At 44.8% G+C, this 16941-nt stretch overlaps 2 protein-coding genes across 4 annotated transcripts in view; one reads left to right on the top strand and one right to left on the bottom strand.

Moving 5' to 3' along the window:
- Positions 1–1737: 1737 nt before the first annotated feature.
- On the bottom strand, positions 1738–8448 carry LOC311100580 (histone-lysine N-methyltransferase PRDM9-like). Of its 3 annotated transcripts, none has more exons than XM_084141491.1 (7): positions 8267–8448; positions 7860–7964; positions 7638–7736; positions 7174–7445; positions 6675–6742; positions 6390–6580; positions 1738–6212 (listed from the first exon to the last, which is right to left on the bottom strand). In XM_084141491.1, exons 2-7 carry the CDS (start codon positions 7951–7953, stop codon positions 4099–4101), a joined length of 2838 nt encoding a protein of 945 aa, XP_083997617.1. In that variant the 5' UTR covers positions 7954–7964; positions 8267–8448; the 3' UTR covers positions 1738–4098. The 3 variants fall into 3 exon arrangements, with proteins under 3 accessions (XP_083997617.1, XP_083997619.1, XP_083997618.1); XM_084141493.1 differs by having other exon boundaries at positions 7650–7736; XM_084141492.1 differs by having other exon boundaries at positions 8302–8448.
- Positions 8449–9337: 889 nt separating this feature from the next.
- The window catches only part of fbxw10 (F-box and WD repeat domain containing 10), a gene marked incomplete at both ends in the record, with an annotated part of 47814 nt that continues 40210 nt past the window's right edge, over positions 9338–16941 (top strand). Inside the window, 2 exons of the mRNA XM_084142006.1 lie at positions 9338–9875; positions 13882–14079. Of these exons, the coding sequence (XP_083998132.1) occupies positions 9338–9875; positions 13882–14079 (736 nt within the window). The remainder of the gene's footprint in view (positions 9876–13881; positions 14080–16941) is intronic.

Raw genomic sequence — 16941 nt, 5'->3', positions numbered from 1 at the left:
AGGGAAATAAGTATTGGACCCCCTCTCAATCAGAAAGATTTCTGGCTCAAAGGTGTCTTTTATACAGGTAACAAGCTGAGATTGGGAGCACACTCTTAAAGTGAGTGCTCCTAATCTCAGCTTGTTACCTGTATAAAAGACACCTGTCCACAGAAGCAATCAATCAATCAGATTCCAAACTCTCCACCATGGACAAGACCAAAGAGCTCTCCAAGGATGTCAGGGACAAGACTGTAGACCTACACAAGACTGGAATGGGCTACAAGACCATCGCCAAGCAGTTTGGTGAGAAGGTGACAACAGTTGGTGCGATTATTCGCAAATGGAAGAAACACAAAAGACTTGTCAATCTCCCTCGGCCTGGGGCTCCATGCAAGATCTCACCTCGTGGAGTTGCAATGATCATGAGAACGGTGAGGAATCAGCCCAGAACTACACGAGAGGATCTTGTCAATGATCTCAAGGCAGCTGGGACCATAGTCACCAAGAAAACAATTGGTACCACACTACGCCGTGAAGGACTGAAATCCTGCAGCGCCCGCAAGGTGCCCCTGCTCAAGAAAGCACATATACATGCCCGTCTGAAGTTTGCCAATGAACATCTGAATGATTCAGAGGAGAACTGGGTGAAAGTGTTGTGGTCAGATGAGACCAAAATGGAGCTCTTTGACATCAACTCAACTCGCCGTGTTTGGAGGAAGAGGAATGCTGCCTATGACCCCAAGAACACCATCCCCACCGTCAAACATGGAGGTGGAAACATTATGCTTTGGGGGTGTTTTTCTGCTATGGGGACAGGACAACTTCACCACATCAAAGGGACGATGGACAGGGCCATGTACCGTCAAATCTTGGGTGAGAACCTCCTTCCCTCAGCCAGGGCATTGAAAATGGGTCGTGGATGGGTATTCCAGCATGACAATGACCCAAAACACACGGCAAAGGCAACAAAGGAGTGGCTCAAGAAGAAGCACATTAAGGTCCTGGAGTGGCCTAGCCAGTCTCCAGACCTTAATCCCATAGAATATCTGTGGAGGGAGCTGAAGGTTCGAGTTGCCAAACGTCAGCCTCGAAACCTTAATGACTTGGAGAAGATCTGCAAAGAGGAGTGGGACAAAATCCCTCCTGAGATGTGTGCAAACCTGGTGGCCAACTACAAGAAACGTCTGACCTCTGTGATTGCCAACAAGGGTTTTGCCACCAAGTACTAAGTCATGTTTTGCAGAGGGGTCAAATACTTATTTCCCTCATTAAAATGCAAATCAATTCATAACATTTATTACATGCGTTTTTCTGGATTTTTTTGTTGTTATTCTGCCTCTCACTGTTCAAATAAACCTACCATTAAAATTATAGACTGATCATGTCTTTGTCAGTGGGCAAACGTACAAAATAAGCAGGGGATCAAATACTTTTTTCCCTCACTGTAGTTAAGATGATTTAAATATTTGAGTTATGTTTATAATATGGTAAACGCCATATGTGAGGTATTGGATTAAAGCTGGTAAGATAAGCAATGCAAAGATACGAGTGATGGAAATAAAAGGTCTAGAATGGATATTTGTTGAATTTCAGAGGCAAGACCTGGGTGATTTCACAAAGACAGTGTTAGATAATTTTATGAAATTAAGAAATATCTCATGAGCATGTTTTACGTATTTTCATAAGATTTTAGGCTTGTACAGGGCACATGCTTTGCATTATATGTTTTGTGGAATAAATGGTGAACCGTGATACTGAAGTCAGTCATTTTATTTAAAAAAATTACTAATTACTTTTTAATTACCAGGGACAATAAAGATACACTACATAACCAAAAGTATGGACACCTGCTCATCGAACATCTCATCCCAAAATCATGGGCATTAATATGGAGTTGGTCCCCCTTTTGCTGCTATAACCACCTCTACTCTTCTGGGAAGGCTTTCCACTAGATGTCGGAACATTGCTGCAGGGACTTGCTTCCATTCAGCCACGAGCATTAGTGAGGTCGGGCACTGATGTTGGGCGATTAGGCCTGGCTCGCAGTCGGCGTTCCAATTCATCCCAAAAGTGTTTGATGGGATTGAGGCCAGGGATATGTGCAGGCCAGTCAAGTTCTTCCACACCGATCTCGACAAACCATTTCTGTATGGACCTCGCTTTGTGCACAGATGCATTGTCATGCTGAAATAGAAAAGGGCCTTCCCTAAACTGTTGCCACAAAGTTGGAAGCACAGAATCATCTAGAATGTCATTGTATGCTGTAGCGTTAAGATTTCCCTTCACTGGAACTAAGGGGCCTAGCCCAAACCATGAAAAACATCCCCAGACCATTATTCCTCCTCCACCAAACTTTACAGTTGCCACTATGCATTGGGGCAGGTAGCGTTCTCCTGGCATACGCCAAACCCAGATTAGTCCGTCGGACTGCCAGATGGTGAAGTGTGATTCATCACTCCAGAGAAAGCGTTTCCACTGCTCCAGAGTCCAATGGCGGCAAGCTTTACACCACTCCTGCCGACGCTTGGCATTGCGCATGGTCATCTTAGACTTGTGTGCGGCTGCTCGGCCATGGAAACCCATTTCATGAAGCTCCCGACGAACAGTTATTTACATTTTACATTTTAGTCATTTAGCAGACGCTCTTATCCAGAGCGACTTACAGGAGCAATTAGGGTTAAGTGCCTTGCTCAAGGGCACATTAACGTCATTTAGCAGACGCTCTTAGCCAGAGCGACTCGCAAATTGGTGCGTTCACCCTATAGCCAGTGGGATAACCACTTTACAATTTGGGGGGGGGGGGGTTAGAAGGAACACTTTATCCTATCCCAGGTGTTCCTTAAAGAGGTGGGGTTTCAAATGTCTCCGGAAGGTGGTGAGTGACTCCGCTGTCCTGGCGTCGTGAGGGAGCTTGTTCCACCATTGGGGTGCCAGAGCAGCGAACAGTTTTGACTGGGCTGAGCGGGAGCTATGCTTCCGCAGAGGAAGGGGAGCCAGCAGGCCAGAGGTGGATGAACGCAATGCCCTCGTTTGGGTGTAGGGACTGATCAGAGCCTGAAGGTACAGAGGTGCCGTTCCCCTCACTGCTCCATAGGCAAGCACCATGGTCTTGTAGCGGATGCGAGCTTCAACTGGAAGCCAGTGGAGTGTGCGGAGGAGCGGGGTGACGTGAGAGAACTTGGGAAGGTTGAACACCAGACGGGCTGCGGCATTCTGGATGAGTTGTAGGGGTTTAATGGCACAGGCAGGGAGGCCAGCCAACAGCGAGTTGCAGTAGTCCAGACGGGAGATGACAAGTGCCTGGATTAGGACCTGTGCCGCTTCCTGTGTAAGGCAGGGTCGTACTCTCCGAATGTTGTAGAGCATGAACCTGCAGGAGCGGGTCACCGCCTTGATGTTGGCGGAGAACGACAGGGTGTTGTCCAGGGTCACGCCTAGGCTCTTCGCACTCTGGGAGGAGGACACAGCGGAGTTGTCAACCGTGATGGCGAGATCATGGAACGGGCAGTCCTTCCCCGGGAAGGACTGCACAGTTATTGTGCTGACGTTGCTTCCAGAGGCAGTTTGGAACTTAGTAGTGAGTTTTGCAACACAGGACAGACGATTTTTACGCGCTACGCGCTTCAGCACTCCCGTTCTGTGAGCTTGTGTGGCCTACCGCTTTGCGGCTGAGCGGTTGTTTCTCCTAGACATTTCCACTTCACAATAACAGCACTTACAGTTGACCGGGGCAGCTCTAGTAGGGCACAATTTGACAGATGACTTGCTGGAAAGGTGGCATCCTATGACGGTGCCACGTTGAAAGCCAGGAAGCTCTTCAGTAAGGCCATTCTACTGCTAATGTTTGTCTATGGAGATTGCATGGCTGTGTACTCGATTTTATATTCCTGTCAGCAACGGGTGTGGCTGATATAGCCGAATCCACTCATTTGAAGGGGTGTCCACATACTTCGTATATATAGTGTATATTCTATTCCAAATTGGAAATGGCATATTATGAATAATAAACAAAAATCACATGCTTTTACTTGTTGTAAAATGTAATGGTAATATATCAACTTAACCAAGTGTTTTCAAATAAACCCAATAGTCAACAGTGTGTGTGGTGCAGCCAAATTATGAGTGCATCTTTTCATGGTGTCTTGTCAGGTGATAATTTCGTGAAAACCTTTTCACACACTGATCACACTTGTACAGTTTCTCTCCGTTGTGCAGCAGCTGGTGAGCTTTCAGACTCTGAGGTCGACTGAAGCTTTTTCCACATTCAGGACAGGTACATGGTTTCACCCCTGTGTGTTTTCTCTCATGGCGCTTCAGATCCCCAGACTGACGGAAGGTCTCTCCACACTCAGTACACAGGAAAGGCTTCTCCCCTGTGTGTATCCTCAGGTGTACATTCAGCTGTCCAGAGTGGCTAAAACACTTCTCGCAATTAGAGCAGCGGTATGGCTTCTCTCCCGTGTGAATCCGCTGATGCTGCTTAAGGCTGTAGAAACAAGAGAAACCTTTCCCACAGTCATTGCACAAGTACCGTTTGGCTGTGACTGACTGGAAACACCTGTGAGATTTGAAGCATTTAACGTACTTGTAGCTCTTCCCACACTGAAAGCAGAGGTGGACCTCTCCTCCCTCTACGGCCTTCTGCTCTGGCTGAATGAGGCCTGAGCCCAGGTCTGAGGCCTGAGAGACATACTCATCAGGGTGGTGTCTCTTAACGTGCTTCCGGAGGTACCTCTCCTCAGTGAAGGAGAATTGGCAGTAGGAGCAGGGGACAGCTTCAGAGCTCAGCTGGATGTCCTTACATACTTCGGCCTCCAGGTGGCGCTGTAGACCGGCAGCCTGACTGAAGAACCTTCCACAGCGGGTGCAGCAATAACGCATATTTTCCTTTGGGTGCTTGTTGAGCTTGTGCTTCTTCAGGGTGGTGTACCGTTTGAAGGTAACCCTACATGTAGAGCAAGAGTACGGCGGCGGCCCCACCACGACCTGGATGCACTGATGGGATTTGAGAGACTCTGGATTGTCGTAGGTTCCCTGACACTCAGTGCAGCTGTACTGGGCCTCATCTCCTACAGCATCACCCTCCATGTCCAGAGCATCTGAATCAGGATCTGAATGGGACCTCTTCTTGGTACTGGTTTGTCTTTGTTTTGGTGCGTTTGCCTTAGTTTTAGCATTAGAGGTCCTGGTGGACTTTACCCTGAGGTTCCTCAGTCTCTGAGAGGGAGCTCTTCCAGTCTGGGTCTCTGTAGGTGAATCATTGGAGGAGGGGGGCTCTGGTTCCCAGGCGCTGTCAGAGGGTGGCGGACTCTCCCCTCTGACCTCCTCACCTCTGACCTCTACTACTCCACGCTTCTTCTTTGTTCCGTGAACTCGTAGCTGGTGCCTCGCCAGGTCATACCCCTGAGCAAAACACTTCCTGCACTGGGGGCAGCAATAGGGTCTGACGTTGGAGTGGACAGCTCGCATGTGTCTTTGGAAGTGGCCCTTCTGTTTAAAGCTCTTCCCACACTGAGAGCAGCTGTTGGCCTCTTCACCTGTTTGTGCCGACTCATCTGTCTGGGGCTCTGTATGTAGAGCATCAGAGGGGGGTTCTGGGGGTTCGGGTTTGTCGGTGCTCTCCCCTCTGACCTCTACAGAAGCCTTTTCCCTTTGGTCATGGCTCTTCATGTGCTGACAAAGGCTGCTCTCCACAGTAGAAGAGAATGGGCAATGAGGACAGGGGAATAAGACAGAGGCCCCTGTAGGTGGAGCATCGGAGGTGGGGGACTCAGTTTCCTGGGTCCTGTCAGAGGATGGCTGTCTCTTCCCTCTGACCTCTTCAGACATAAACTCTGCTATTCCCTGCTTCTTCTTCTTTCCATGAACTCGTATCTGGTGCCTGGCCAGACAAGACAGCTGAGCGAAACACCTCCTACAATGGATGCAGCAGTACGGTTTCACCTTGGAGTGGACATTTCGCATGTGTCTCTGGACATGGCCCTTCTGCTTAAAGCTCTTAGGACACTGAGGGCACCGGTAGGCCAACTCACCTACAGAGGATGACGACATAGGGTCTGGCTTCACATTGCCGTTAGAAAGGTGACTGTCAAGCTCACTCAATGCAGACGCAGGCGATAGGTCCAGAGAGTGTGATTTCTCTGTATGTTTTTGAAGGTAGGACTTGGTGGTGAAAGAAAGCTGGCACTGACAGCAGAGGAAAACCTGAGACGACAAATCTGTTCTAAACTCTGAAACAGAGAGAAAATAAGACGAAAAGGTTAGGTCTTACTAAACATTACTAAAGTGACTTTGAGTTTGAGAATTGTAATATTCCCTATTATTATTCCTTATGCACCCTCACAGGAGCCTTCTAGACGCCCAGTGCCAGAGCAAGTTCGTATAAGGAGACTGGGAACGATAAGTACCTGAAGGGGTGCACTTTCGGAGCCAGATTTGGTCAGAGGGGTCCCTGAACCTTTCGATGAATCTGCCCCCAGGCCAAAACAGGAACTCATCTCCTGGGAGGATGGAGCGGCAGCAGTGGAAGAAAACAATCCCCCTGTACTGGAGTGCTATGAGATTACCCTCCTCTTCACTACGAGCACAGTTCACATACCTGAGAGAGAGCGCAATGTGACTTAGCACTCCATGAGAAACAGACAGAGTTGGAGTGTAAAATAAGTGAGGGTACGTCCTACAACCTAAGTTACCTCATCCAGTTGGAATGAGTGTCTCGTGCAGCATCGATGTACTCAGATTCACTCTTACTGTTCCAGACCTGAAAAAAGAGCAATGCTTTTATAGAAAAACATGACAAATAATCTCAGCTGACTCGGCACAACATAGTCATAAATAGAGTATAGACACAATGCTTAAGATTTCCATGAAATAGGCTTATAGGTGCAGCCAAATATCACCCAGGGTCCTAGTGCTGTGGTCAAAAGTAGGGAATAGGGCGCCAGTTGGGACACAGTATTTTGTACATTATTTAACCTTTATTTTGACAGGGAGTCAAGCTGAGACCAAGGTCTCTTTAACAGATGAGCCCTGCAAATACAAAAATATACACATATATCACTACGAAAAGCAAAACAGAGATACAAAACACAATCATAGGAAACAAACACATTCTTCAGTAAAAAGGTCCTAAATCAGCCATCTGAATTGCCCTAGATATCAGAATTGCCCAATATATCAGCACTCACTCACCTCCCAGGAGTAGTCACTTGCTACTGCTCTTTCCCTGGTAGTCACCTCCCCCTCACAGGGGCCAAAGTGCATTCCTGGGGCCACCGTTGGCCCTTGGTTTAGGACCCCCAGGCCTGCCCCTGGGATACTGGACCTGCCTACCACCAGCCCATGGGGTAGGGTGAGGAGGGCCCTCTGGGGTACACCCATTGGAGTGGGAGAGTCCAGCATGAAGGATAGACCACCTTGGACATAACACTGGTCTTTGTCGGAGGCATGACACTCCTCACAATCTGTAAAAATAGAAATACAAAGTGATAGGCCTAAGTAAGATGGTACAATCATGTGGTAAGCTAACCTGGATATAACAAGGCCTTCCACTTACTAAGTGTAGATCTAAGCAACTATGATTTGAAAGATGCATGCAAAGACCATTGATGGCCTTGGAATTCAAGATAGAGTACACAGAATTTGTTCTTACTCACAGAGGTCATTACCGTTGTCATCTAGTAGTGGATGATCCTCCTCTTGGCCTTGTACCACAGTGTTCACCAATATATTCTGGACGAGGCTGTCAGGCAACACTGTGACAACACAGATCCAGTGAGAAACATGAGTATATGACAAACATTCCTGACACAGGAGTACATGACAAACACAATCTAAAACTCTGATTGAATTCGGCTACTGTAGCCTGAGTACCACACCTGCGGAGGGATTGTCTGTAATGAGTTGGACTTGGTATCCCTCCTCTGATGCACCAGGCTCTGCCCACTCCACGACGATCACTTCTTCAGACATCACTGTAGGCTCTATAGTTGGTTAGTATTGTAGCAATGACAGTGTTAGCAAGCACAACACAACAGCCATGTATCAGGGCAAAACCTTCACACTGCGTGATAAACTATGGCAATAGCCATTTGTCCTGATATTATATCAATCTGACGAATTAATTTAACAGTGCATTAGCTACTAACGAAAATAAAACATCTAAATGTCATAATGCACAATGTTGTTAGCTAGCAAGCTACATACAAAAATGCTAGCTAGCAATGTGGAATTAGCATTATCTTGCAAGGTAGCTAGCTAATGTTACACAATACTATTGACAAACCTGGACAACCTGATCTTCCTGAAACCTGTAATTACTTGGTAATAATCTTCGTTATCATTTAGGTACTAGTGAATGTCAATTTTGGAAAACTGATTTGACTTTTGAGGAGAAAATTAATGGGAAGCTTCTACTTCTTCATCTTTAAGTTTTTTTATGGCGGGTCGCAACCATTCAATGGTAGCTTGTAGCGATGTCCCTTTTTCATGACCCGGAAGTGAAAACCTTCCACAACGATGGCTCGCCTCTAAACTGTGACCTTTTACAATGATCAATTATGCTTTGATGACTAGAGTGTTATTCATAGACTTTAGTTTTTTATACAGGTACATAATTTCATAAATGACCTTACGTGATGAATGAGCTCTTCATATAATCCGAAATTACAATAATATTCATCAGCGCCGCTGGTGTAGTGGTATCATGGAAGATTCCCATTCTTTCGACCCGGGTTCGATTCCCGGGCGGCGCACTAATTTTGCTATCTTGACACAAGACTGCAGTGCTGTTTTCGATGGTGCATTAAATGCACGATTACACACTGTAACAACAGCGATGAGTTTACTTGGTTTAGTCATCATCAGCAAAATATGCAACATTTTACCGCAGCAGCTGGAAAGTTTCCTCTCATGACCTCTACAAGCCAGAATGTTGAATACAATTATATTTTAACATACTTTACCGGTTGTCCATGGGGTTGTCCAACCGGTAAAGTATGCCTGGCCGGACATGTGGCTATATTGTCTCACATTCCTACCGCAAAAAAGGACCAACCGCACAAACAAACGGTAGACTACGTTAAAATATCAATTTATTCAACATTCTGGCTTGTGAGAGGAAACTTTCCTGATTCAAAAGCTTTTCCTGCCCGACGTAGATTCAAACGCTTATTCCTGCCCGACGTAGAATTCAATACAATTCAACGTCAGGTTTCCAGGCAACCCTTGGGCTAGTCGCATGGCAACAACCAAGCAACAGCGATAAGAAGTTCCAACCAGGTTGTAGTGCAGCCAGTCGGAAACATAACTTTTTTTTTTACATTTGAAATTAAACTACGCTTAATTAACCAACGCAATGAAACGCTTTGGATCAAAAGAACAGTCTGGATATAGAGTCGACACAATGGACAAGCTTTGTTGCAAGAAGGAGAATGCACATTTCAACATCTGTGGAAATTGCCAATCTTGCATCTTCACTTCCAAGCTCCACGATTCGACCCAGTGGATGTCGCGCGCAGGGGACGCGCCCAAACGGAGATTCCTCACTGGCATTCTCGTGCGGTGCAAAAGTGTCGAGATTCTCGAAACCATCCAAAGAGTACTGCAAGTGACATTTGGGAAAGATTTCACCTATACCAGGTCACGACAGAAGCCAAGTGTTCCAGAAGATATGACCACTTGGAGCCAGGACCGAGCGCTTGACACCAAACTTCTTGGGATGGAGATGGTTGACACTTGGGACTGGTTCAGTCGCAGCCACCACTGGACAAAATACAACTATCTTTTAGGAATTCTTTCCCTCTGCGAAACCGAGCTTCTTCACATGCTTGGAAACATGACAAGTGTACTTATAGTGAGAGCAAAACGGGCCTTCCTCCAATATAACGGTACAGGTACTTAAAGTAAAGATTCACCCATTTTGAATGTTATATTTGTGTATCTGTGAGCGATGTTCTAACGATTTCCTGAGTCATTTCATGTTTTCATGTGTATGTGAGCTATTGTCGTTCAAGCATGCAGAAATTCGCCCGAAATGACGTAGCATTGGTATTAAATCCTTTCTCACTACACTGGAAGTTAATAGGAATACGACTTTTAGATCGAAAAAACGTGTATCATACATGTCAGATTTCAATACTGGTCGATATCATAATGCGAGAGGTTGACTTCTCTCGAATGAGCCATTGATCGTGTTTTTGCGATATTGCTACCTCGAGAAATGTGTAATTTAACAGAGGGTTTAACACATTTCTCCAATTTGTCTGCCTCTTCAGTCCAGGGTGCGTTGCGTGGTGCTATTGCGAATATAATACTCCACTCTGAGGCACATCGATCTGCAGGTTGAACATGTGGATATTGTAGACTCCTAAATTGATAGTGCAGTTTGTAGGCGATTTTACAGCTAACTAGCTACTACCAGTGGCGGCTCCTGAAAAAATTCTCAGGAGGGGCAATTTTTCTGATGATTTAGGTGACCTACACACATTTAAAAAAAGATATGTCCAGCAACAACATGAAGACAGGGGCAGCATATAAGTCAATACCAGAAGCATTTATTGACTGATCTCAAAAGTGTTGGCTTACCAGGGTTGGTGGAGCCCTCAGTTTCATCTTTGCCTCGCAAAGCTAACTCAAACACTCCGCAAAACTTCACACACTGGATTAGCCGGCTGAGGATGTGGCGGTTCTTGCTAATGTCGTAGTAAATATATTTGTTATAGTGAATATGGAATATGATATGTTGAGTAAAATGTTGTGCTAAGATCTATTTAGGTCAGGAGCTGGTTATAAGTTCTGTTCCTATCCAATAACAATGGACAAAAGGGTCCTATCTTGTCAGCCTTGTCAGCAGGTGGCCAAGGACAACACCCACGCCATAGGCCTCTCAGTTCTTCCAACTCACGAGTTCTTGCTCTGAGGACACACACACACACAAACACACACACACACACACATCATCACTGTTAAACACACACACACACATCATCACTGTTAAACACACACACACACACACAAAAATCCCCTCTCTTAGGCTGAACATTTGAAGACAGAGAACCCGACTCAGAGCCAATGCAACAGTGACAGTAGCCTGCAGGGGACCTCGCCCAACTCATCAGGACCAATCAGAAGATCAGAACTACTAGATTGAACCTACTTCATTTATTGCATAAAATGTCTGCACACAATGTTTCGGGGCTCTCTTCAGATAATAATAATAATAATAATAAGCCATTTAGCAGACGCTTTTATCCAAAGCGACTTACAGTCATGCGTGCATACATTTTTGTGTATGGGTGGTCCCGGGGATCGAACCCACTACCTTGGCGTTACAAGCACCATGCTCTACCAGCTGAGCTACAGAAAGTGGATACTCATGGATGCGCATTGCAATTGTAAAATGTCAACACAATTGGAGACACCACGTCATTTTTGGAGACATGTTATTGACAGTAAACTATTGTAGATGCGACTGCTAACTAACTAAAACATTTTAGCTGGCTAGCTAATCATCTTAGCTAAATGTGGGGCAAACAATTCAGTTATTTACCGTTAATTTGAGGGATTGGGGTGAAAGAAATCGAGTTACATAGTGATACTTTACGATATACTGTATTGACAATATCGCAATATTTTAGCGCTAGTTGGCTGTACCTGCACCAAAACACCATTATTGTTCCTTCATAGCTTGTTCTCACATTGGGAGCCAATTTGTTTTCAGCACTTTTATTTCCATGACTGATCAAAACTCGTTCTCATGGCTTTCTGATCCCTCTGCAACAGACATATGGTGCGCAATAAAATCACAGTATCGAATCGCAATACGTATAGAATCATGAGACTCGCAATGCTGATGCATATATCTTATCGTGAGGTTCCTGGCAATTCCCAGCCCAAGTTCATTTTTAAGAGTTTGACGAACGGGTCCGTGAACGCGATTCCAGATATATTTACCTCTGAATAAACTGCCTTTATTACACCATATCCACATCCAGTAAACTTGTGATTATCAACACTAACCTCATCGTTGTGGCGGCGGACAGCTAGCCTGTATCCCTCGTCATCCAGTTGAGTGAGTGGCAATGTCTTTTTTCGTTCGTACCAATTTTTGGAAAATCCTCGGGTGTAGGACTTTCCGCCTTTAGTAGAAACCTGTTGAATTATTAAATTTGGTCTGGGAGGTCCTAATTGTTTCGTTGCCAATTTATCTTCATTTGTTCGCCGACAAAAAGGAACTTCTTTCAAACAATCCACTCTTTTCTCAGTTACGTTCATGGTTACGTAACGTATGACGAAAGCGCGTAAGTGCAAGCCCACAGACACCCATTGAGATTGTATTGAAGGCTCTGAAATTTGAAAAAAATAGATTTTACATGGGAGTCTATGACAGAAGTTCTGGGCGATTTTCAATCTGACTGAAATCGCCCCAAAAGGGGGTGGAGCCATTTGAAGCACGACTTTAGCCTGATTCGACATTTAGTGGCAGTGTGGCACTGTGGCAGATCAGACGTATAGATTACAACACTGATAACTACTGTTGCCGTGATATAATTGATTAGAAAAAAAATCCCTTCCTTTTCCCGTTTGGCAGTGCGTCGCCCATATCGCCCTATTGAACAGGCCGTCCCTGGCTACTACACATGCTGGTATTGACTTTGGTATTATTGTGTATGTAGCTACGCTAGGTACTAGGTAGCTAGCCAGCCACCCCATAGAGAGATTATTGCATTGTGCGTTTTGTAGTCGATTTTTTTTTTTATGTAACCTTTATTTAACTAGGCAAGTCAGTTAAGAACAACATCTTATTTACAATGACGCCCTACCAAAAGGCAAAAGCGCTCCTGCGAGGACGGGGCCTGGGATTACAATACATCACGACGAGACACCACAACACTACATAAAGAGAGACCTAAGACAACAACATAGCATGGCAGCAACACATGACAACACAGCATGGTAGCAACACCACATGACAACAACATGGTAGCAACACCAACATGGCAGCAGCACAACATGGTACAAACATCATTGGGCACAGACAACAGCACAAAGGCAAGAAGGTAGAGACAACAATACTTCACGCGAAGCAGCCACGAGTGTCCATGATTGAGTCATTGAATGAAGAGATGGAGATAAAACTGTCCAGTTTGAGTGTTTTTTGCAGCTCGTTCCAGTCGCTAGCTGCAGCGAACTGAAAAGAGGAGCGACCCAGTGATGTGTGTGCTTTGGGGACCTTTAACGGATTGTGACTGGCAGAACAGGTGTTGTATGTGGAGGATGGGGGCTGCAGTAGGTATCTCAGATAGGGGGGAGTGAGGCCTAAGAAGGTTTTATAAATAAGCATCAACCAGTGGGTCTTGCGATGGGGTATACAGAGATGACCAGTTTACAGACTTGAGCTGCAACGATTTTCACATGTTGCTACCCAACCTTATTATAAAGACAAAATTAAACATTTGTTCACAAAAAATATTGTTGTCACATATTAGTGTTATGCAACACTGTAAATTATAGGAATGAGTGATTTTGGGTGGATTTTTTCTTTATACTGCTAACACCTGGAATATAATATAATAACTTGTATTTCTTGTATTACTATTTTTCTTTTTATGATATGTATATATATATATATATATATATATTTTTTTTTTTTTACTCTGCATCGTTAGGAAGGGCCAGTATTCGGCGCATGTGACAAATAACATTTGATTTAGTGTTATGACAACTTATTGACGTCCTCCACTAAGTTCATTTTCATTTTAGCATCTTTGTAGCCTATATAATGATCACACCTGAAATGATATTCCATGCAAAAGTATGAAAGTTATCTTTATGAATTGTAGGCAAATTTGAAAAACTGGATGTATTTTTAACCTATAATAATTGAACCTCTCTTTTCAGTGCTGGAGGATGATGATCCTGAGGATGACACCTCCTGTATCCCAGAATCCACCTACTCTTTCAACTCTCAGGAGGATCATCCAGACCTGGAACTCCTCATCCGGGCCAGCTCATTCTATGAGGCTGTCAACATGCACCATGAGACTGACATTGACACCATCGATGGAGGCCAGGAGACTTGCCATGATCCAGAGCTCTGTGAGTGTTGCTGTTAGAAATGTTTTTGTGTTTTGTTGCCATCAGGAATGAATGTCAGTAACTGTAGGCCTATCGATGGTCAACCTGTAAGGGCAGTGGGGCAGGGGCGGATTGGCAATTCTGGCATATGCCAGATGGGCTGGACCATTTTTTATTTGGGTGGGCTGGTCGAAATTCACACATTGTTTTTATATATACAGTGCATTCGGAAAGTATTCAGACCCCTTCCCCTTTTCCACATTTTGTTAGATTACAGCCTTATTCTAAAATTGATGAAATAGTTTTTTTCCCTCATCAATCTACACACAATACCCCATAATGACAAAGCAAAAACAGGTAATTTTTGCAAATTTATTAAACAGAAAAAACAGAAATACCTTATTTACATAAGTATTCAGACCCTTTTCCTATGAGACTCGAAATTGAGATCAGGTGCATCCTGTTTCCATTGATCATCCTTGAGATGTTTCTACAACTTGATTGGAGTCCACCTGTGGTAAATTCAATTGATTAGACATGATTTGGAAAGGCACACACCTGTTTATATAAGGTCCCACAGTTGACAGTGCACGTCAGAGCAAAAACCAAGCCGTGAGGTCGAAGGAATTGTCCATAGAGCTCCGAGACAGGATTGTATTGGGGCACAGATCTGGGGAAGGGCACCAAAAAATGTCTACCACTTCCTAGAGCTGGCTGTCCGGCCAAACTGAGCAATCGGGGGAGAAGGGCCATGGTCAGGGAGGTGACCAAGAACCTGATGGTCACTCTGACAGAGCTCCAGACTTCCTCTGTGGAGATGGGAGAACCTTCCAGAAGGACAACCATCTCTGCAGCACTCCACCAATCCGGCCTTTATGGTAGAGTGGCTAGACGGAAGCCCCTCCTCAGTAAAAGGCACACGACAGCTCATTTGGAGTTTGCCAAAAGGCACCTAAAGGACTCTCAGACCATGAGAAACAAGATTCTCTGGTCTGATGAAACCAAGATTGAACTCTTTGGCCTGAATGCAAAGCATCACGTCTGGAGGAAACCTGGCACCAACCCTACAGTGAAGCATAGTGGTGGCAGCATCATGCTGTGGCGATGTCTTTCAGCGGCAGGGACTGGGTGACTAGTCAGGGTTGAGGGAAAGATTAATGGAGCAAAGTACAGAGAGATCCTTGATGAAAACCTGCTCCAGAGCGCTCAGGACCTGACTGGGGCGAAGGTTCACCTTCCAACAGGACAACGACCCTAAACACACAGCCAAGACAACGCAGGAGTGGCTTCGTGACAAGTCTCTGAATGTCCTTGAGTGGCCCAGCCAGAGCCTGGACTTGAACCCGATCGAACATCTCTGGAGAGACCTGAAAATAGCTGTGCAGCGATGCTCCCCATCCAACCTGACAGAGCTTGAGAGGATCTGCAGAGTAGAATGGGAGAAACTCCCCAAATACAGGTGTGCCAAGCTTGTAGCGTCATACTTAAGAAGACTGGAGGCTGTAATCGCTGCCAAAGGTACTTCAACAAATCACTGTGTAAAGGGTCTGAATACTTATGTAAATGTGATATTTCATTATCATAATTGTTATAAATATGCTAAAATTCTAAAAACCTGTTTTTGCTTTGTCATTATGGGGTATTGTGTGTAGATTGATGAGGGAAAAACAACAACTTCATCCATTTTAGAATAAGGCTACATAACAAAATGTGGAAAAAGTCAAGTGGTCTGAATACTTTCCAAATGCACTATATATACACAGGTGGGTTGGGTCATTGTCCTGTTGAAAAACAATGATAGTCCCACTAAGCGCAAAACAGATGGGATGGCGTATTGCTGCAGAATGCTGTGGTAGTCATGCTGGTTAAGTATGCCTTAAATTCTAAATGAATCACTGACAGTGTCACCAGCAAAGCACCCCCACACCATCACACCACCTCCTCCATGCTTCACGGTGGGAACCACACATGCGGATATCATCCGTTCACCTAGCCTGCATCTCACAAAGACACGGCAGTTGGAACCAAAAATCTCAAAATTTGTACTCATCAGACCAAAGGACAGATTTCCACCACTCTAATGTCCATTGTTCGTGTTTCTTGGCTTAAGCAAGTCTCTTCTTATTATTGGTGTCCTTTAGTAGTGGTTTCTTTGCAGCAATTCGACCATGAAGGCCTGATTCACGCAGTCTCCTCTTAACAGTTGATGTTGAGATGTGTCTGTTACTTGAACTCTGTGAAGCATTTATTTGGGCTGCAATCTGAGGTGCAGTTAACTCTAATGAACTTTTCCTCTGCAGCAGAGGTAACTCTGGGTCTTCCTTTCCTGTGGCGGTCCTCATGAGAGACAGTTTCATCATAGCGCTTGATGGTTTTGCGACTGCACTTGAAGAAACGTTCAAAGTTCTTGAAATGTTCCGGATTGGCTGACGCTCATGTCTTAAAGTAATGATGGACTGTCATTTCTCTTTGCTTATTTGAGCTGTTCTTGCCATGAAATGGACTTGGTCTTTTGCCAAATAGGCCTATCTTCTGTATACCACCCCTACCTTGTCACAACACAACTGATTGGCTCAAACGCTTTAAGAAGGAAACAAATTCCGCAAATTAGCTTTTAACATGGCACACCTGTTAATTGAAATGCATTCCAGGTGACTACCTCATGAATCTGGTTGAGAGAATGCCAAGAGTGTGCAAAGCTGTCATCAAGGCAAAGTGTGGCTACTTTGAAGAATCTCAAATATAAAATATATTTTGATTTGTTTAACACTTTTTTGGTTACTACAGTGGGGAAAAAAGTATTTAGTCAGCCACCAATTGTGCAAGTTCCCCCACTTAAAAAGATGAGAGAGGCCTGTAATTTTCATCATAGGTACACGTCAA

This window comes from Coregonus lavaretus, assembly GCF_964263955.1.
Source record: "Coregonus lavaretus genome assembly, chromosome: 25".
NCBI classification, from domain to species: domain Eukaryota; kingdom Metazoa; phylum Chordata; class Actinopteri; order Salmoniformes; family Salmonidae; genus Coregonus; species Coregonus lavaretus.
Note: the sequence above shows the minus strand (reverse complement) of the source record. Positions and strands in the feature narration are given on the sequence as shown.